This window comes from Trachurus japonicus, unplaced genomic scaffold, assembly GCF_045865225.1.
Source record: "Trachurus japonicus isolate A0001 unplaced genomic scaffold, Traja_1.0 AP030651.1".
Classification (NCBI taxonomy): Eukaryota; Metazoa; Chordata; class Actinopteri; order Carangiformes; family Carangidae; genus Trachurus; species Trachurus japonicus.
In genome coordinates, this window is record NW_028220784.1 from 74,595 (window position 1) to 97,844 (window position 23,250).

General features: G+C 40.4%; 2 protein-coding genes across 2 annotated transcripts; both read left to right on the plus strand.

The window, feature by feature from the left end:
- The first annotated feature begins 9,817 nt into the window (after positions 1-9,817).
- Positions 9,818-11,808, plus strand: LOC146960156 (uncharacterized). Its single transcript, XM_085772578.1, has 7 exons — positions 9,818-9,866; positions 9,967-10,199; positions 10,387-10,565; positions 10,657-10,750; positions 10,956-11,303; positions 11,450-11,567; positions 11,657-11,808. The coding sequence occupies exons 1-7, from the start codon at positions 9,818-9,820 to the stop codon at positions 11,806-11,808; spliced, it is 1,173 nt and encodes a 390-aa protein (XP_085628704.1).
- Positions 11,809-12,851: 1,043 nt separating this feature from the next.
- LOC146960157 (uncharacterized) lies at positions 12,852-15,060 on the plus strand. Its single transcript, XM_085772579.1, has 5 exons — positions 12,852-12,861; positions 13,078-13,173; positions 13,311-13,499; positions 14,512-14,664; positions 14,852-15,060. Exons 1-5 carry the CDS (start codon positions 12,852-12,854, stop codon positions 15,058-15,060), a joined length of 657 nt encoding a protein of 218 aa, XP_085628705.1.
- Positions 15,061-23,250: the final 8,190 nt, after the last annotated feature.

Consider the following 23,250-nt stretch of genomic DNA (forward strand, 5'->3'; position numbering starts at 1 on the left):
TTTCGCGACATACGTCGCGAAAAATTCGTACACTGTTGAGAAAAGTAATAGCACACCGATCCCGATCAAGACGCACGTTTTGATATATAATTTGGCCTGCAACTCTTCGAGTTGCAGGACTAGTAGCGAATCGAAAATCGTCCGGAAGAGGACGAAGAATAATAAGAAAAAATCCACACAATAACAGTAGTGCCCGGGCTTCGCCCGGGCACTGGTCCCTGCAGCTATTTCATAGCTGTTGGGACCAGTGCCCGGTGCGATTGCCCGCGGCCCTAACTAGAAAATTTCCTATCGGGAAATTTTGAATGGGCCGCGGGGCTACTGCCGATTTTGCCATCTCTGTCAACATGGGAATCAAACCCACGATCTTAAGCGCAAGACAGAGCTGATCAGACAGACACATGATCATCTTTCTATAAGCACTGATATGGAGGAGCTGTAATCACATTAGGTTAACTGTGTGTGTGTGTGTGTGTGTGTGTGTGTGTGTGTGTGTAGGTGTGTGACACCAACAAGGTTTAACTTTAAAACCAGATTAAATCATGGTTTAAGTTTAAATTCTGTTGCACGTTAACTGTGTTTTAATCACATGAAGGTGTGTGTGTGTTTGTGTGTGTGTGACTGTAATCACATGAAGCTGGTTCTAGAGTCTGTGTGTGTGTGTGTGACTATGAGCTGCATCCTGTGTCAGTCTGATTTAGCTGTGTCTGTGTTTATAAACATTTAAACGAGCGCCAGGTGGATTGTTTATGAAGTTAACGAGCTCTCGCCTGAGGATCAAAGAGGTTACCACGGCGATAGGGGCCCCCGCAGGCTGAGACAGACAGAAACGTGGAGGAAAAGAGCCATTTTCTGCCTCTAAACCGGTCTCACATTTAGGCTTAGCATGACAAAACGGTAACTCCTATCAGAACAAAACACAGATCAACGTTGCTCTAAGGACTTACTGAAAATTTCGGTACGATTTGGTGTTTCTACAGTAAATATTTTGGCGACGCTGGCAGTTTTAAAACATCAGGCCGTTCTGCTCCTCTCAGAAAATATTTGTATTGGACTCAATGAGGAGCAGAGACAGACGTGGCCGCACTCAGAGGCTGATTCTGTCAATTCTGTAAGTCTCTCTGATATTTTGAGCACATGACATGAGAGATAACAAGTTTGTCTTACAAATTCTGAAAAAATTATGTGTGTAGAGTGAAAATTGTGGCCGTGCTGACAGTTTATCCAGAAAAAATACAGAATGTTTCTTCACTCTCTCCCACTCTAACCGATGATGTCACGTGCTCTGACACGAACATTCCATGCAATACACACCCATTATAAACTCATAATTTCTCCAAAAATGATCATGCTCATTGATCATGGATTGATCAAAAACTATATGACCTATCAAAACGTGGAGTAATACGACAATACACAAGACTTGTGTCTACTGTTTAAAGTTTAAATGAAGTCTCTAGGTGAAAGTATGCCTGAGCAGTAGACGTTTGTTAAACTCCAATGATTGGTCTTTTTCGCTCTTTTTTTTTTCGCCCGTCCCATTGACTTACATGCAAAATTTTGCGTAGTTTTTCGCGACTTACGTCGCGAAAAATTCGTACACTGTTGAGAAAAGTAATAGCACACCGATCCCGATCAAGACGCACGTTTTGATATATAATTTGGCCTGCAACTCGAAGAGTTGCAGGACTAGTAGCGAATCGAAAATCGTCCGGAAGAGGACGAAGAACTAGAAAAAGCATTTCCAAGAATGGAAATGGTGTGACTGCTGATAGCAACTGAACGCTGTTGCAGAATTAGCAAATAGTGCAAGCAGTGATCACCATACAAATGTTTGACCAAGGTCGGAATCGAACCCACAACCTCATGGTCATTAGACTTCCACTCTGCCTCTAGGCCACGGTGCACACACAGTTGCAGAGACTGTTGTCTGTTAATGATCTGCACACTGTCAACATCAAGAAAGCTTGAGAGTCAAGCTTGAATGACTTAGAATGAAAATTTCTGTGAATTTCAGGCTGAGAGCAGCAGTTTCAACATGAAGCAAGTTATCAGAAGTCAACAGAGGACAACTGGGAAAATAATTCACTATAATTGTTGTTGAGGCAAGAACTGAACCAGCAACCTTCAGGTCTCCAGACCAGCAAGCTAACCACTAGGCTACAGACAGAGACAGTATGTGAGGGGTAAAGAAAACCTTTGATAAGAGGATCACTGGCTTCTGCTTAAAAAAAAAAGTAAGGAATCGAACTCATGACCTCATGATCAATAAACCTTTACTCTGCCACTTCGCCACAGAGAGCACAGACATAAGCATGTTTCAGACAGAGTTGTGGAGAATTCTCAGCATTGGGCTGAATGAGAGCAGAGAGCTCCCTGGCTGCATTTAAAAAATATTTAAAATTATTATCTAAGTCTCTTTGCATTTTTGACCAGAATTTTAGCCAGAAGACAAGTGTGGCTACAAAACTGGAGAAAATAATTTGTCTAGAGTTTAATTTGCAGAAAAAGTTAAATATTTTAAAAAGTATAAATAGTTAAAAAGAGAAAAGTAACGCCGATAAAGTTAAAAAAAAGCTGCACGTTTTGATATATGAATTGTTGAAATAGCACAACACCTAACACACTAACCATATGGCCACAGAGAACCTGAGTTACAATGAGCTTTATACTATGAGGAATCAAAGACTGTCCAATGACAGCTGAATAATTGGAATCAAAAGTCAAGCAATGATGTGAAATGACTGAGGCAGGAATCGAACCTATGACCATATGATCACTAAACCTTTACTCTGCCACTCGGCTACAGAGAGCACACTGCTTTCGAGACTGTTGTCATTCATTGTAATGTGATGATGTGCTGCAAACTGGTACGAGTAATCAAGGAGATAACAAACACCTGTAACCAATTGAAGGCGGGGGAGGAGAGCAGAATTCAACATAACATAACAAGAATTCTTCCCTTGGATTCGAACCAGTGACCTTAGGGTTGGCAGGCAGTTACCCTAACCCCTACACTACAGAGGAGTTGTCAAGGAGAGAGGTTGAGACTTTGATGAATGTGAGATTTTTCAATGATGCTTAAAACAAAAATAAATTAATATAAATTAGCCACACCAAGTAAGAAGAGGACTTTTTTGTGACCTGTGACTATTTTTTGGTGAATTAAAATGAATTAAAAAGCACTTAACAGCAAGTTACAAAGTTGAGCTCCTTCTCCTGCTGATGTGAAAAAAATGCATTGAGCTTAATGAGAGCAGAGAGCTCCCTGGCTGCATTTAAAAAATATTTAAAATTATTATCTAAGTCTCTTTGCATTTTTGACCAGAATTTTAGCCAGAAGACAAGTGTGGCTACAAAACTGGAGAAAATAATTTGTCTAGAGTTTAATTTGTGGCCATGCTGACAGTTTAGCCAGAAAAACTCTAGAATGTTTTTTTGCCTCTCTCCACTCTGACACCACTCTGGCTCTGCTCGTTAGACGCAATACACACACATTATAAAGCTGAAAAAAATCAGAAAAAGTTAAATATTTGAAAAAGTATAAATAGACATGCGGAATGGCATACAAGAAACATGTCCAAGGAGGGAATTGAACCCACAACCTTCAGTACATCAACCCACTGACCTAACCACTTCACCATAGTTAGATTCAATGAGAGAAGAGTAAAAGAAATCCATATATAAGAGGTCACTGACTTCTGAAGAGAGGTTGAGACTTTGATGAATGTGAGATTTTTCAATGATGCTTAAAAGAAAGAAAGAAAAGAGTATAAATGAGCCATTAGAAGTTGGTCTACAGATGAGAATTTGAATGAAGTCTCTATCAGAAAGTACCACATGAATGAGGCAGGAATCGAACCCATGGCCTCATGATCAATAAACCTTTACTCTGCCATTTCACCACAAAGAGCACACACCTAAACATGTTGTCATTGATTGTGATGATGTGCTGCAAACTGTGGCGCTTAACGAACACCTGTAACCAATTGAAGGTGGGGGAGGGGAGCAGAATTCAACATAACATAACAAGAGTGCCCCTCTTGGATTTGAACCAGTGACCTTGAGGTTGGCAAGCAGCCACCTTACCCATTGGACTACAGACAGAGCTGTGGAGAAGGGAGGTTGAGACTTTGATGAATGTGAGATTTTTAAATGATTCTTAAAAAAAAAAAAAGAAATGAGCCACAACAAGTAAGTAGAGGACCTTTTTTGTGACTTGTGACTATTTTTTGATGAAATCAAACAAAGTATAATGCCCATTCCAGTGAATTAAAAAGTTGAGCTCCTGCTACTGTGCTGTGAAATAAATTGCATTGGGCTGAATGGCAGAGAGAGAGGAGGAGGGAGAAGAAGAGGGGGAGGAGGGAGAAGAGGAGGAGGGAGGAAGGAAGGAGAAGAAGAGGAGGGAGAGGAGGAGGAGGGAGGAAGGAAGGAGAAGAAGAGGAGGAAGAGGGAGAGAAAGAAGGCGGAAGGAGGGAGAAGAAAAGGAGGAGGAGGGAGAGGAGGAGAACGAGGGAGGAAGGGGGAGAAGAGGAGGAGGAGGAAGAGGGAGGAAGGAGGGTGAAGAAGAGGAGGAGGGAGAGGAGGAGGAAGAGGGAGAGGGAGAGGAGGAGGGAGAAGAAGAGGAGGAGGAGAGAGGAGGGAGAGGGAGAGAAAGAAGGCAGAAGGAGGGAGAAGAAGAGGAGGAGGAAGAGGGAGAGAAAGAAGGCAGAAGGATGGAGAAGAAGAGGAGGGAGAGGAGGAGGGAGGAAGGAGGGAGAAAAAGAGGAGGAGGAGGAAAGTGAACTTAGTGGAGACATGAAATGATGTGGTAATGGTTTAATTCAACCAGTTACTCTTTCTAAAAAATATGTTGATGTTCATCTGACCTCTAAAAAATAGAGGAGGACCAACCTCCTCTGACTCTATGGACCAGCACATAGCCAGCACAATACAAGTACAATTGTTGATCACCACAAAACCCCTCCATGTGCTAATGATCTGGTTGAATACACCTGTGTGGCAGCCTGCACCATGGTGACTAACTGCTTACCTTTTACTGGGTGGCACTGTGGGTAGGTTAACTGTGTGTGTGTGTGTGTGTGTGTGTGTGTGTGTGTGTGTGTGTGTGTGTGTGTGTGTGTGTGTGTGTGTGTGTGTGTGTGTGTGTCTTGATGGCCACCTGCACAACAGAGCAGGAGCAGAACAGTCAGTTTTGAGCTCGGCGCAGCTCTCCTAATGACAGCCAAAAAACAGAGAACCGTACCTCTTATCAGAATGTGGTAGAGACTATCTGGGCAAGCAGACCTTCCTGAGCACATTGATGTGCATTAAATGTTTGTAGGACAAATACTTTTCTCAGGGTCGCACGGTAGAAAAGGGGGGCATTTCTGTTTTTCTAAAAAAATCAACTCCTACTTTTATATTGAAGTGGATGAGCCACTGGAGCGGGTCTAGCTGCACAATTAGGCTCACTGAGACAATTCTGTAAGTCTGTCTGCTGTTTTGAGCACATCAAATGAGACACGACAAGTGTGGCTACAAACCGGTGAGGAAATCATGTGTCTAGAGTTTAATTTGTGGCCGTGCTGGCAATTTATCCAGAAAAAATCCTGAATGTTTTTTCGATCCCTCTCACTCTAGCGATGATGTCACTCACTCTAAGCCCTGCTCGTTAGACGCAACACACACCCATTATAAAGCTGGATTTTGTCAAAAAACTTAATGATTTTAAAGCGGCCAAATATCAGAAACTGTTGAAGATATCAATAAGCTGAGTCATAGAGGAATACTTAAAAAGTTTGTCTACAGCTCAGAATTTGAATGAAGTCTCTAGCTGAAAGTATGTGGACACTTTAAAGGCTGAAAGAAGTAAGAAGATTTGAAGAGTTTCAAGACTGTTCCAATGCATTCTCTATGGGGAAAAAAAAATCAGAAATAGTTGAATATTGCAAAAAGTATGAATAGTTGAAAAGAGAAAAGACATAGCACACCTGTCCCGAAAAGGCTGAACATTTTGATATTTGAATTGTTGAAATAGCACAAAGTATGAAGGACTAGTTACATGACGAAGAAAGGCAGAAAATGGCCAAACCGAATAACAATAGTGTGAATGCTTCCAGCATTCACACTAATAAGAAAAAATCCACACAATAACAGTAGTGCCCGGGCTTCGCCCGGGCACTGGTCCCTGCAGCTATTTCATAGCTGTTGGGACCAGTGCCCGGTGCGATTCCCCGCGGCCCTAACTAGGAAAAAATCCACACAATAACAGTAGTGCCCGGGCTTTGCCCGGGCACTGGTCCCTGCAGCTATTTCATAGCTGTTGGGACCAGTGCCCGGGGCGATTGCCCGCGGCCCTAACTAGAAAAAACATTTCCAAGAATGGAAATGGTGTGAATGCTGGAAGCAATGCTGAATGAGCTGAAGAAATTGTTGAAAGAAAGAAAGAAAGAAAGAAAGAAAGAAAGATTGAAACAAGAGAGAAAAAAGAAAAGGACAGAAAGAAAGAAAGAAAGAAAGAAAGAAAGAATCAAACAAACAAACAAAGAAGTAAAAAGACAGAAATGGAGTGAAAGAAAGAAAGAAAGAAAGAAAGAAAGAAATGGAGTAAAAACAAAGGAAGAGAAAAGGAGTAGAAAGAAAGAAAGAAAGAATCAAACAAACAAAGAAGTAAAAAGACAGAAATGGAGTGAAAGAAAGAAAGAAAGAAAGAAAGAAAGAAAGAAAGAAAGAAAGAAAGAAAGAAAGAAAGAAAGAAAGAAAGAAAGAAAGAAAAAAAGAAATGGAGTAAAAACAAAGGAAGAGAAAAGGAATAGAAAGAAAGAAAGAAACAATCAAACAAACAAAGAAGTAAAAAGACAGAAATGGAGTGAAAGAAAGAAAGAAAGAAAGAAAGAAAGAAAGAAAGAAAGAAAGAAAGAAAGAAAGAAGAAAAAGAGAGAGGGGGATGATAGATAGAAAGAGGTAGATGGATGGATGGATGGCTGGATGGATGGCTGGATGGATGGATGGATGGATGGATGGATGGATGGATGGATGGATGGATAGAGAGGGAAGGATATAAAAAGTTACGTAAAATACAAATGAAGGAGTAGAAGGAAGAAAGAAAGAAAGAAAGAAAGAAAGAAAGAAAGAAAGAAAGAAAGAAAGAAAGAAAGAAAGAAAGAAAGAAAGAAAGAAAAAAAGGAGACAGATGGGTTAAAAAATAGGGAGGGGTATAGATAGATAGATAGATAGATAGATAGATAGATAGATAGATAGATAGATAGATAGATAGATAGATAGATAGATAGATAGATAGATAGATAGATAGATAGATAGATAGATAGGACACATGTTAAAAGCTGCATCCTATGTCCTGGCTCCACCTGTAATTGTACTACTATTAAAGGGATAGTTCAACATTTTGGCAAATTGGCCCATTGCCATAATTGCTATAGTCATAGCAGTAGGTTCATTACCTTTAATTGTAGGTGTAAGCTATTTTCAGTACGGCGGAGCGCAGCAGCTGGCTGCTCAGAGCTACGCTATGGAGGCTAAGGGAATTTCTTGGTTTCCCTCATTAAACTCATCAAATACAAAATCCCAAAACTCCACAGCGCTTTTGTAGACAAGTTGTGAGCTGCACAACCACCACGCTATGAGATAATGACGGAACGATACGAAACGGAGCCGTTTTCGAGGTAAATACATACAAAACCGCTGATGCGCGTTGCGTTCAGGGACAGTTTTTCAGCAAGCAGTCTCCGTATTTACCCTGTATTTACCTCGAAAACGGCTCCGTTTCGTATCGTTCCGTCATTATCTCATAGCGTGGTGGTTGTGCAGGTCACAACTTGTCTACAAAAGCGCTGTGGAGTTTTGGGATGTTGAATTTGATGAGTTTAATGAGGGAAACCAAGAAATTCCGTTAGCCTCCATAGCGTAGCTCTGAGCAGCCTGCTGCTGCGCTCCGCCGTACTGAAAATAGCTTACACCTACAATTAAAGGTAACGAACCTACTGCTATGACTATAGCGATTATGGCAATGGGCCAATTTGCCAAAATGTTGAACTATCCCTTTAATAGAGTTGGAAAGACTAAACGTCTGAACTTAAATTCATGAGAAAAATATAAATTGTTGGAGATGTTTACATCAAAAGTATAAAATAATTGAGAGCCTGATGAATTTGAGCTGAAAACCTGTGTGTGTGTGTGTGTGTGTGTGTGTGTGTGTCTGGGTGTGTGAGTCTGACGGTCTCTCTGTCTGTGTGTACATGTGCAGAAAGTAAAACTGTTAAGCGCCACAAAACTCCTCTCTCCCTAATGATCTGATTGATTGGCAGCCTGCCCTCAGAAGTTACCATGGCGACTACCATGCTTACATTTTACTGTGTGGAACAGTGTTGTGTTTGTGTGTTTGTCTGTTTGTGTATGTGTGTGTGTGTGAGACTGTGTGTGAGTGTCTGTGTGTGTCTGTCTGTGTGAGTGTGATGCCTGTGTTTGTGCGTGGACATCCTCTGTCAGTCTGGTTTATCATGTGTGTGTGTGGGGCTGTGTTTAAAAACATCTTAACGAGCAGCCAGGCTGCACCTGACCTGTTCTATTTATAGACTTTGATAACGAGCTGGCCCCAACAGCTGAACCAACTGCACACAGAGCAGAGCAGAGCAGAGCAGAGAGATTTGAGCTCTGTGCAGCTTCCCAAAACAGCCCATAAAAAGAGAACCGTACTTCTTATCAGAATGTGCTGTCCTGACCATCGGGGCAAGGATACCTTCCTGAGCACATTGATGTGCATTAAATGTTTGTAGGGCAAAAACTTTTCTCAGGGTCGCAAGGTAGAAAAGGGGGGCATTTCTGCTTTTCTAAAAAAAATCAGCTCCTACTTTTCTATTGAAGTGGATGAGCCACTGGAGCGGGTCTAGCTGCACAATTAGGCTCATAGAGACAATTCTGTAAGTCTGTCTGCTGTTTTGAACACATTAAATGAGACACGACATGTGTGGCTACAAACCAGTGAGGAAATCATGTGTCTAGAGTTTAATTTGTGGCCGTGCTGGCAATTTATCCAGAAAAAATCCTGAATGTTTTTTCGATCCCTCTCACTCTAACGATGATGTCACTCACTCTGACCCAACCCCATACACACTCATTGAAAAGTGTGAAATTTGTCAGAAATCCTCATGTGCTTTTAAAGGATTTATCTCAAAAACGGTACAAGCTATGAAAAAGTTGTACATACAGGATGAATACATTAGAAGTTTGTCTACAGCTCAGAATTTGAATGAAGTCTCTAGCTGAAAGTATGTGGACGCTTTAAAGGCTGAAAGAAGTAAGAAGATTTGAAGAGTTTCAAGACTGTTCCAATGCATTCTCTATGGGGAAAAAAAAATCAGAAATAGTTGAATATTGCAAAAAGTATGAATAGTTGAAAAGAGAAAAGACATAGCACACCTGTCCCGAAAAGGCTGAACAATTTGATATTTGAATTGTTGAAATAGCACAAAGTATGAAGGACTAGTTACATGACGAAGAAAGGCAGAAAATGGCCGAACCGAATAACAATAGTGTGAATGCTTCCAGCATTCACACTAATAAGAAGAAAAAATCCACACAATAACAGTAGTGCCCGGGCACTGGTCCCTGCAGCTATTTCATAGCTGTAGGGACCAGTGCCCGGTGCGATTGCCCGTGGCCCTAATAATATTTGTTTGCACATTTCTGGTGATGTTATCACCAGTCGCCAGTGCTTGCCACAAACAGAATGTTAAGTCATCTGAATTCACTTTTCTTTTGGACAGTTTGCATCTTACCAACTGTGCAAGCACAGCATTGCACCTGCCATGTCCCCATGATCACTTTGTCTGCTGGAAAACCGGTCATCTTGATTACCATCAATGGTAAAAAAAAAAAAAAAAGAGTTCTGTATTTAGACCTGTGTTAGTCTAACTATACATTATGTGTCACTGTGCATTACTAATGTTCTTTTATTATGATCAGGGCGCTATGACTTGCATCTGCCACTATATGGGTGTCAGACATGCCAGCACCAGTGGTTGCCTGATGTGAAGGACCTTGTCAGGAGTGGATATTGGCCAGCATCTGCCAGTGCCTCCACAATATATACTTTGGATCTCCTAAACTCTTTTCAGGAGCTGAAAGTCATCTCGCCTGGATTTTCCAGACAAGCTTTTGCAAAGCTGCTGGAGCATCGCACACTTTGTGCAGGAAGAGTAAGTGTGATACTGCAAGGGTTCAAGGTTTCATTGTCATTTTACAAATCAAAGTTGTCTAATGAAAATGAATTTGTAGTCACTTTATGCTACTACTGATAATGAATTAAAAAATAATATATCTTAAAAATACAATTAGTGTAAGACGAATTGTTTTTGTTTTGTTTTTTACTGATATACTTTGTAGTCTGGACAGATAAATGGGGATTCCCTGCAGCGGAGCTTCCTTGAATTTGCCTACGCTTCCTATGAAAAAGATCAGCTCTGCTGTTACACCCCTTTCACCTGCCCCGCCTGCACACCTGAAATGGTAGCAGTATCAGCAGATGGCAACAGGAAGCTTTATCGCTTTGGCCATACCGGAAGGTGCGCTTAAAGTTGTCTTTGGTAAATTGGTTGTTATTATGAGCAACAACAAGAGTGTGTAATAGATGTTCCCCCCCCCCCCCCCCCCTAGATCTAATGACACTCCCTTTTTTGAAGGGCTCTTTGTAGCCAAAGACAGTGAGGTGTCAGATTTTGTCCACACAGTACAGATGGCAGTGAAGAATGTAAGTTTAAGCGATACACTGACAAAGTAGTTTTGTAACTAAAGGAACCATTACATGCCCTGTTCTTATGTAGTCTGTACTCCCTAGTCCTCAGTTAGCCAGACATGTATTTAAACTTTATTGAGCGAATAACTGTAAGGAATGATGCAATGTTTTGACTTGTCTTATCTTGCACTAACAATCTTTTAATGCACTAAATTCACAGATACAGGGAAGAGGCTCATGTGGAGACTCTAAGTGGGCAGCAGCAAGGGAGACCTCAAGGCGAGCTGCCACCAAACTCGACGAGGAAGGTGTTGAGGTTGCTGTCTGTCGGCATGGCTTCCTATTGAAAGCCCTCAACATGTACCGGGGAGAAATATTTGCTTATCCCCTTTATCTCCAAAAGGAGATTCTCCCAAGGCAGGCAACATTTTTTGCCATGGATGTTGCATGCAGATACTGGCCATATCTGCAAAAGGTTGCAGCTGTGATTCCAGCTCTCAAGGGCCTGACACAGATGAAGCCCTTCCTGAGCATCATGCATGCGAGAGCTCATGCCACCAAGTGTGAGGTTTGTCTGTTATCTATTATTTAAATATGCTATGTGTTTTCTATGAAAATGGACAGCCTTAACGTCCATGTCCATAATATTAGTCCACATTGCCAAACTGCTTCATTGACTCTAATGTACCCCCGTTCCACTCATCCTTGCAACAGATAAAATGGAGTGGTCGGAACCAGGAGGGAGCTGGAACAACTGCTGGAGAGGAGGTGGAGCAGGTCAACAGTTACCTCTCCCGTTGTGCCCTGACAACGAAGTACATGTCAAAAGCAGGTATCTCACTATAATAAGTCTTTGAGTTTGTACTATCATCTAATATTGTTTATAAATTGCAGAACATAATGTAAGTCTTCTTATACCAGCACGTGTGGACATGCTCACTGTGCATGCAATGGGTTGGAACAGTCAAAAAGACAAGACCCTGCATAAGGCCCTCTCCACAAGATACATGAAGGTATGTTCCATATTCTTCTTTATTTTTCCATTATGTTTTTGCTCCTGGCCAGGGATTTAGCATAATGATTTCTAACTGTAAAACATTTCAGACATCTAAAAGGGCACAGGAAGAGGCAGAGAGGCTGGCACATCTGAAGACGGAGTTGCAGTGCTCAGATGTAATGGCAGGACAGTGGATTGTTGATGTCAAGGAATGGGCATAGAGTGGTAAGGACAAAACAGCATACAGTACCGTATTTTCTGGACTATAAGTCACGCTTTTTTTAGTATTTTGGCTGGCCATGCGACCTATATTTAGAAACGACTTATATATCAAAAATATATGCTATGTCAACTATGACCACAAGAGGGCAGGGAGGCTTTTATTTCTTAATCCTTCCTCATTCAATAGCTCATCTTCATCCTCGTCACATGCTGTTCTCCTCTCTGCGCCGTTGGACCTGGGTGTCTCCATAGTGCACGCCGTAGTGCTTCACTCCCATTCATGTCAATCAGAGCATTTTCACAGTGTGCTCTGCAGTCCGTCTCCGGTCCCGAGCAGGGTCTGAACACTGAGCAGAGACCTGCCATCCAACAGTGCAAGGCTGTCTGTCTCTGAAGCAGAGGAGAGATCAGCTTCACTCCCGTCAGTCTTCACAGACAGTCCACACAAGTTGAAAGAGTTTCTGATCAGATCCTCGTCAGTTTGTTCCAGTTTCTTTTTTATTTAAATTAATTTTTTTTTTAAATGGTAGCCACACAGAAAATTGTCACTTTGGGCACAATTTGGACATTTCACTTAGGAGTACCGGTATACTCACTTTTGTTGCCAGCGGTTCAGACTTTAATGGCTGTGTGTTGAGTTATTTTGAGGGGACAGCAAATTTACACTGTTATACAAGATATACACTGACTACTTTACATTGTATCAAAGTGTCATATCGTCAGTGTTGTCCCATGAAAAGATATAACAAAATATTTACAAAAATGTGAGGGGTGTATTGTGTATATTGTGTATATTGTATATTGTATATTGTATATTGTGTATGTTTTTTCCTCTTCATGACATCTATTAATAGATGCGACTAATACTGTACTAACATACTGTATAGTCCGGAAAATATGCTACAGGGTACATGCTTTTTTTCAGTTCTTTCCTAATTCACTGCTGCCTACTTTTGACTTCAGGTTGAGTGAGATATATGTTGGGGGGTGGGGGTTAATTACAGACATTTGTGTTCAAAAGGTAAAAAAAAAAAAAGCACATCAGTGAAGGATTAGTGCAGCAGAAATCTAGAGATCTCAGTATAGTGTAATATATATATTTCACTCTAACCCATATCTACAGAGACCCAAATAACAGATCTGCACAATCTCCAGCAGTCCATTGAGGGTCTTCATCTGGGTGTGAAGCAACAAAAACAAAGCCTCTACCGTCAGAATGGTATGTAGGCTTTTTCTTTAATTATCTGATATAAGAAAAATGTATGCATATGGTTTTAATATAACATTGTATGTGTGTCTGCATATTTTAATGGATTGCATTATCGCAGTTACTCCTAAAAACCTGTGTCTTTGTAGACAGCAACAAGCTTCGCCATCGTCTCCGAAGAAAGTTGACAGAAGACAAAAAGCATCTTCTCCAGGAGATTGAGAAGTACAACAGTCTTGTTGCAGATGACTCCAAAAAGATTGTCGCGACCCTGTTGGACCAGTCTCTTGCTGGACAGAGCACTGGAACAGTATGGTCATGGGAGGACAATGGCAGTGGTATGCATTTTTCCAATGCTTCAAAAATGTTATGGTTGCATTACAAAACTTCCACATGCCGGATTTTAATCCAGAGGGTGCTGGTCAGATTTCATGTTCAGCCCTTTTTCCACCACAGCATGTTTCTGTTATGTGTTTCTCAAAAACCATCCAGCGTGCAGCGCCCTGCACTTCTGAGTTCCACCTTTTTTGTTCCACCAGCATTACCTTACTATCATTTAGAAAATCACTTTTTAAGATTTGTGAATAATTTCAGACTCATTCACAGCCGCATCGCGATGCATCTATTCAATTCAATTCAATTCAACTTTATTTATAAAGCGCATTTCATGCACAAGGCAGACTCAATGTGCTTCACAACAAAAATCAATCAAATTTAAAATCAATTATAAATCACATAGAAAACAAACAAAAAAAAAGGAAAAGTGCAAGTGCAAGTAAACAATCATATATAAACAGAGAGAGTGCAAGTGCAAACAATCATATATGTCAATTTCAACCCATACACACTTAGACGCACAAATTCACACCCACTCACCCAATCACATATGCATATCTACACACACATACACACACACACACACAGGTCAACAGAATGCTGTTGAAAATAGATATGTTTTTAATCTGTTTTTGAAGATGGCTAGTGACGTGGCATGTCTAACTGTGTCGGGCAAGGTGTTCCATTTTCGTGGGGCATATACACTAAAAGCTGCCTCCCCTTCTTTGGATCTGGTGCGAGGAATGAGTAAGTTGCCACTGCCTGATGACCGAAGTGTTCTTGCTGGGGTGTAAGTGGTGAGCATATCTGTGATATATTGAGGTGCAAGGCCATGTAGTGCTTTGTAAACCAGGAGTAGTATTTTAAAATCGATTCTTGTATTAACAGGTAACCAGTGCAAAGACTTCAGAACGGGTGTGATGTGTTGATATTTCTTGGTACATCTAGGAATTTATTTTTTCTCCCACCCCTACTAAACTGTAATGTATTTATGTAACTGTTTTGGTTCATTAGTAACAATCGGCGTCAAGAAAAAGCTACATGACCAGTACATGCTGACAACTCGGCTGCAAGAGGTACTCCCTATCCTGTTGTTGGAGATGGCCCAGCACTGTACGTCGTTGCAGAACCTGGCAGTGGCCCTCAAGACAGAGCTTGCAAGATGCGGTGAGTTAAAAGTGCAATATACAACATCCAGCCCATCAAAAACATGTGTGGTAGGCGTCGGGTCAGGTTGACCCATAGTGGCTAACCCATTAAACATGTGTTTAATGAGTTTTTGTCTGAAGGCCAGTCTCAATATAGTATATGCATTAAGTTGTGTTTTCTGTCCTCTTTCTCTCTTGACATGTAGAAGATGGAAGTGGACTCCATTGTCTTCTAACAAGAAGACTCGCTGAAGTGAGAGAGCGAATTCAGGTGGTTCTGCAGCAATATAAGACGGCTCTAGGTCCACAGGCCTCTCTCCTCTTAGATATGCCTGAAGAAGAGGAATTTGATCACATGGGCCTGATCAGTCCAGACACCAGCGAGGATGAGGAAGAGAAGACTCCACCTAGGTAGTGGTGTGTGTGTTTATGCTAGGTTTGTGTCGGTTTAAAGCAGAAGTAAGTGGTCCGGTCGTTTTCGCTAATGCTGCGTTCCAGGCAGGCTTTTGAAATCGTAAATTACAGCTTCAAGTCACAACTTACGACTTTGTAGCGTTTCAGGCAACCCACTCGTGTTTTTCCGACCTGTTTTACCGGTGAAAGTCACTATAACGGCCACTCGTAACTTCTGACCCGTGAACTTGTACCAGATCGAACTGGTACCACTTCACGGTCGGAAAAATACGAGTTTCCTTGAACGCACCATAACAGTCCTCGTCCCTACGTCGCCACATTCACGGCGTCCCTTGGCTGCACACACAACCCTGCATGCCGTTCTCTCTCCTCATTGGATAAAAACTGTAGGATACGATAAATGTTTTCTCCTGGGCTCAGAGCAGAGCAGAGTGACTGACAGACCCGTGTTTCAGACCAAACACTCTATGTATGTGATTGCTGTCGGAAGATATAACTATTTAAGACTTAGATTAACACAAATATATCACTTACTTCTGCTTTAAGTAATCTAATAGACGAGATAATGAGTGACTCTTGTGAAATGTACCCTGGGAAAATGTGTTTCTTGTTATTTTTGAGGATACTTTATGTTTATGTTAGCCTTGTCAAGTGGTTGAATGCAGGACTGTAAATTCTATAGGTTAGATCCTGTCTTTAGTTCCTGTTTCTGCTCAGCTACATCTTTCTGTTGGGAGAAGGTGGAGTTTTGGAGTTAGAAAGCATATATAAGGTTATGGCTTTGAGCCAAGGAGAGACATCTCACATGGCACCAGAGATGCTCCAAGATTCGACATTTTTGTGACATGGTTCTTTTTTGTAAGAAACCCTTTTTTGACCACAAGAAAAGACGTGTCAGCAGTGATCACTTCTTCTCATCAACACATCAATATATACCACACTACAGTACAAAAAGGCAATTGCAACGGGCAAAAAGTTGTTTAATGTGAACATTACAGCAATCTGACCACTTTAAATGTGGTGTAGTGTGTCCGTGGCATAAGCTGCGTTGTTTTGACTGGACCCGAATACTGTGAAGCTGACAGTAATGGAAGAGAGGATTTCCTGTGATTTATTGTAAAGTGAAAGCCTTTTACTTCTGGTTACTTCTACTTTTTGTCACTGTCTTCAATAAAACACTGAAAAAAGAAGTCATGTGTTCTTTAATGTCCCATACTATTTATTGAGTACTGTACTTCACTATCAACATCAAAGATAACATAAATGTATTATGGAATTTGGTGTGGTTGGAGAATTGTCTTGAAAAAACAAACAGACATGTCAACAATCTAATCATCCAAGCCATGTCAAGACAAGAAAGATCTGTTGCTAAAATACAATTATTCCCAGTCTGTAGAAAAGGAAGGCAAACACACAGAATCTAAGCTTTCAGCCATTACAGTGTATCTTCTACCATCTTATTCCTGAAAATATGCATTATCTAAGTATTTTTTTTACATTGTAAAATATTTGGGGAAGACGTTTTTCCATCTGTAACTCAGTTCACCTTTGATTGTAATAATGAAACTTGTTATTGTAACTATTAATTAGCATAATTTGTTGCAACTGTGTTGCAGGACAAAAGCAAATACATCATTGGAATGGTCCTCTAGAGAAAGACGTAACAGTCTGGGTGGTCCATGTGCTGAGATTTTGACACTTAAACTTAGCAAAATGTAGCCTATAGTGAATGGACTATATCCTATGCATCTTCCTCCCTCATGCATGTTGTTGTGTGGCACAGGCCTAACAACCGTTTTGAAAAAAAGTTATATCATGGTCATCAAGACAAAATACAGATCAAAGCTGGACGTTGCATTTTTTTTCCTTATGAACCAAAGGGGGGCCCAGCTGAGAAAGTTAGGGAATCGCCTCTGGAGCCTCAGCTCCTTCGTGGCATTGGTACACCACAGGGACTTTGCACTTGCAAGAATACATATTTTTATGGGGAAGACTGGGTCTAAACTGATCCAAATTGAAAAATCTGACTGTGTGGAAGGTAAACATCAATATCTTGCACATATTTGGTCATTAAATAGGCCTTAAAAATTTTTGGACTTCTTTTATCTAGCTGGGACCCTAAGGCATCTGAGAAAGTACGCCTGAAAGAGGCTTGGCTTGGAGCAAGATTACAATGAAATTTTATCGTAGGTGGACAATGAAGACATCATTGGAAAGGTCTTGACTTAGGGAGTAATATTATTTAAGAATGGGACATGTGGGTGTTTCCTTCTCCTCAGGAATGACCTTTGAACCTTGAAATTGGGACGTTTTTGAAGGCTCATAAAGAAGCAACAAAACGTGCTACAGATATGGGATCAACAGTTTTGGAAAGCTCTTGATCTATATTACTATAGCCGAATCAGTGTCAATAGGGGGCGCCACTGATGAGGGCCAAAATCTAAAAAAAACATAATTATACCATTTTAACAATGACAAGCATAGAATTTGACCCATTCAATGTGTTCCCCATCCGCAAAACATATTAATAAGATAAGAATAAGACAATATTGGGGGGTTATGAGTTCACATAATAGAGAAAACACATTGGAACTACAAAACAATATGGCGGAACATAGCGCTGTGTATTGCAACTTCCGGTATTTTTCCGACATTTGTAGTTTTTCAATTGATATTAGGGTTTGGTTGATAGATTAGGGTTGCGAAAACATATATCTGCTTAATTTTTAATACAAAAACTTAAAACTTTAGGTATATGGTCATATTATGGGAAAATGTATGTCTACAAAACATAAACATTAGGCTATACATTTATTACGGTGAAGCTATTTGAAGTTACGTTAGTCTCTCGGACGTAACTTCAAATAGCTTCGGAGATGCGTTCAGTGGCGGTAGGATTTTGTAAAGTTTTATTAGCCCTCACAAGAGTATTTCGTGGGGTTTTGCGCGTTTTTATCTATAACATTCATTGTCAAGAGAAACACCGGGTAGCCTACGCACCGGCAAAAACTGAAACGAGGTGGATGAAGGGGTGGATCACCACCAGATAGATAGATAGATAGATAGATAGATAGATAGATAGATAGATAGATAGATAGATAGATAGATAGATAGATAGATAGATAGATAGGCTAGATAGATAGATAGATAGGCTAGATAGATAGATAGATAGATAGATAGATAGATAGATAGATAGATAGATAGATAGATAGATAGATAGATAGATAGATAGATAGATAGATAGATAGATAGATAGATAGATAGATAGATAGATAGATCACAGAATATACACAGGCCTATGCTTTATAGCCTATGTCCTAGAGACTCTGTCCCGTCCTCATTATTATTATTATAACCTTTATGTAGGCCTAACCAGATTTTGCAAGGGAGACCTGGCCAAGACGTGAGTGAGTGAGGATCGGAGTTTGGCTCACGTTTAATGATGGTGAGACTGTCACGGTCAGCTGCGATCTGTCAGCGCGTTGCTCCAGACACTTAACCAATTTTTAATTGATAGACAGATTAGATGTTGATTTTGTAAACACCCTCTCCAAAGTGGGATTATTATTATTATTTTTGTCTGTCATTATTGGACAAACTGATTAATCCAGGTGTGTCTGACTATTGTCGTTGTGACTTCTGAGGTCGGGTAGCCTACACCTGGATTAATCAGTTTGTCCAATAATGAAAAACAGGAAATAAAGGAGCTGGTTGAAGTTCAGGAAGTAGTGGAGCTGTACATAAAGCCAATTGATGAAAAACATATTTCAAAATACATTTTTGTTGCATCAAAGTCTAAAAACTCCAGTTTTTGGAGCTATGTTTTACTTTAAAGGTCTATGTGTCTTTTATTTTTACAGATGAATTACCTACCTGAGACAAGATTGTAATTATTGAAGCAGCACATCATAGTTCCATCACAGTTTTGCAGAAGATGCTGCAGTGGTTCTGTCAGATGTTCATGTTTTTAATGAGAGGCAGCAGTCCTCTTGTCCTCTGCTGTCATCTGTACTCTCTGATTAGCAAGGTAAAGGAATCAAGGAGTCAGGGAATAAAAGTATTTTATTGTCATGTTACAACAGCTCTGCAAAAATGAAACAAAGAAATGTAGCCCCTCCCATACTCCTCACACATAGAACATATACAGAATGAAATAATAGAAATACGCAGAATAAAACAGCAAAATAAAATTAAAGCAGAAGTAAGCGATCCGGTCGTTTTGGCTAACTTCTTAGTCAGCCGATGGAGTTAGCAGCCCCCGCCCTCGTCATGGATCTATTGGTCCTCGTCCATCACCACATTCATGCGCATCCCTTGGCTGCACACACAGCCCTTCATGCCGTTCTCTATCATCATTGGATAAAGGTTGTAGGATACAAGGAAAGTTTTCTCCTCGGCTCAGAGCAGAGCAGAGTGACTGACAGACCCGTGTTTCGGACCAAACACTCTATATAAGTGATTGCTGCCAGAAGATAGAACTATTTAAGACTTATATTAACACAAACATTTTGCTTACTTCTGCTTAAAACAATATATTCAACCATATATCTGTTAATCATCATCAGTGGTCTGTGCAACATCAGGAATGGAGAGGAAATATAACTACATTATATACATATTTACAAATCTACTATCGATATTTTTGGCTGCCAGGACTTGGCCCATTTCTTTCCACTGAAAAGAGAGGAGAAAAAAACAAAAGTCATCAACAAAAGTTTCTGTATATTGACCAACCTTCACTTATATAACAAACTGTAATTGTAACAGGGCAAAATTGTAATTAACGCAAATAAGAAAAAGAATGCGAAAGAAAGCCATTCAAATGACTTAATAATAAATACCGGTAAATGTTACAATAAGAGTAGTTGACGTGTTGTGTGGTCTGGAACATGAATATTTCACAGATGGTGCAAAATAACATGGTATAATATAAAATTGTGCAAAAAAAGCAAAGAAGTGATTGGGAAAAAACAGACAGGCTGCATCAATAAAGTGAGATGAAAAGGAGAGAAGACTTTAACATGAACAATCAAACACAGAGAAAATTAAAATAGAAGTGAGATGAATCTCCCTGCACAGCCACAATTCCTCAGGTGCTGGTGGGCAGCAGAAGTATGTAACATAAGCTGTGTTTCCACTGCAGGAACTTTGGGGTAATTTTACGGGGCCAGCCCCGTTGGTGCGTGTCTCCACTGCAGGAACCTCCCCCACAGGGCCATTTACAGGAACTTTTACAGGGGCCAACGGAGTACCTACTCCAGGGTAGGTACTCCGTTCGGAACCTGAAAAGCTCCTGGGTGGGGCTCGAGGTTAACCCGGCGCTGATTGGCTAAAGCTAGAGCAGGCTCTGACGCCACCAGAAAGCACCAAAACAACCAGCATTTTTAAAAGGGGAGCATTAGCCTAGCAGACACCGCTGTAAACAACAAGAAAACAGCAGGAAGATGTACACAAATGGGCCGACGGTGAGGTGCAGACATTGATTGCAGTCTACAGCACCAAGGAGATTCAGAGGGGGTTTGAGTCATCGCGGCGAAATGAAAATATCAGCGCACCTCGACACACTGGGGATCCATCACGCCGTGAAACAATGCCGTGAAAAGTTAAAAAAAAAAAAAAAAAAAAAAAAAACTCAAGCAGGATTACAATCAGCCGCCATGCGCACAAACACACAAACCAGAAACGCGGCTACCGCCTCAGCTCCTTCCATCCTTCTCCGTTGTTGTTATGATTTTTGTGCATGTGCTTTGACCTGCCTGGGTGACGTCACGGTCGAAACTGTCGCACAGCGATTAAGCGCCGATCGAAACTCATGATGTCGCCGCGGGGTGACCGGGGTCCGACTCTGCAGTGGAAACACGGCCACTGAGAGGGCCGAGTGAGAGGACGGTTCCTGTAGAAGTTCCTACCCCCTCCCTTTACCAGGAACTCCTGCAGTGGAAACATGGCTATTGATTCAGAAGAACGACCACCAAGCAAGCTTGTGACTGGACTGAACATCAGTTCAACCCTCAGGATCGTCGGGGTAAATCTGGGTGAGGAAAGTGAAAAAGCAGCAAAACCTCAAGTGAAGCTGCTCAGTGGCAGCAGATCGAACTGTGGTTGTACTGGGCAGCTTCCAGATGTTAATTTGTGTTAGCATGTGACTGTGATCAGAAAAGAAAGGTATAGGTATGAATAAATAAAGGGGAAACATACCAAACTGAGCAAGGCTGCCAGTCCACCAACACCTCTGTTTTGCCCTGTTAAGGAAATCAACCATACATTTAGTGAGATCATTAGTTCTGATTGGCCTATCAGTTTGATAGACAAAATTAATTGATGTTATTTTTTCCAAATGTTTATGCAAATTACTTGTATACATAATTAAATCAAACTTACTTAATTAAATTCACAGTATGTGCTTAATGTGCATGCTTTACATTAGAAATCAGCAAGAACTTAATTCCTACAGTTAACCCCACATCATGTGTCACTCCTGCCTGTCTAACCTGTCTGACTCTTTCTTTGACATAGCCGCATATTTCGTAGGAATCACGGCCAGTGTGGTAGGTGCAATCTGTCAATATAAAAAACATGTTTTTCACAACAAAACCATCTATGCTTATCTACTGGCGTAATGACTGACAGAAACATCAATAACTGCACCAATTTAGAAACAACAGAACTGTGATGAATACCCATGATTATAATGTACAATTCCTACATGCTGATAGAGGTGAAAACGATCTGTCAGTGCTCTAATCATTACAAAACAATTTTGTCTTACCCTTCTGTGAAACCCTCTGGCTTTGAACCACTGCAGGAAAGGAGATTACAGTATTATCATTTTCAATTAATAAGGCATGTTCAGGTATTTCAAACAAACATTCAGGTGGTTCTACTACCTAACATTCTTACTGAAAATAAGACAGTCAGGCTATGTTGACAGAGGGGGTAGTCAATTACAAATTTTCATTTTAAAGACCGGGTACACCAAGAATAAATATGTGTTTTATGTTTATAATACCACAGGAAAAACAAATTATTAACCACTCTGTCAAATTTTGTTAAATTGTTAATGAGGAAGAGTCTGGTCAAAGATGGCCTTATCGCTGCTGCTGCTGTGTGTGTAACATTGTGAAGGATCCTCAGTGTGTGTCCGGAGGTTTTCAACCTCTATCCTCCGGGTGGCTGACGTTAATCACGGTGTGAATACATTAACGTTAGCACTGTAAACTTGTTATATGAAGGAACAAGACAGTAGTGGTCTCCCCTGTGTGTGAACATGAACTACGTTTAGTTAGCTGGCTGTTTCACGTGTTTCAGCTAGACTCAAGAGCAAGTGGGACGGAAAACCTCTGAAGCCAGTTGGCTGAATGTATTTATACCTAGAGCGGAGTATATAATAGTATAGTATATAGTATATATTATTATTATATTATTATTATAATTAATTGTATGTATATACAGACTGTTTATGGCTGTTGTAACCTGTTGCATTTGCACTTTAGGCCCCTGCTGTTTATTTATTATTTATTTGTTTGTACAGTGTACATTATTGGCACTTTGAATCATATTTTATCTTGCAGTAGGTCCTTTTAATCTGCCCATGATGATACGTTATATGTTATATGTTATTTGGTGTTGTCTATTTGTGTATGTGTTTGAATGAGTGGATCTTCCCGGCTGCAAATCAATTTTCCCTGTTGGGACAAATAAAGACACTTTGACTTTGACTTTGACTTTTGATATATATATATATATATATATATATATATATATATATATATATAGTCACATATATATATGTATATATATAGTATATAGTATATAATATAATATTTTAACTCAATTTATATAATATTTTAACTCATAATATTTGAACTCAATCTCCAAAAATATTCTGTACATACCTTCCCGCTTCCTCTTGTGTTTCACAGCTCCGTCTTGAAGTGGAGTAGAGACAGCAGAGACAACTGTGGGTTTGGAAATTAAATATTACTCATTCAGGCAAATAAGGTGTACTTTTTACATACCAAAATAGTCAAGTCATGTCAATTTTATTTACATAACCTAACCCAATCACAACAAAATTGTGAGCTTTGACAAAAAGGGAAGTTTTAAGCCTACTCAGTCTTAAATGTAGAGGGTGTCTGCCCCCCGGACCGAAATTAGGAGATGATTCCACAGGAGAGGAGCTCTGCCTCCC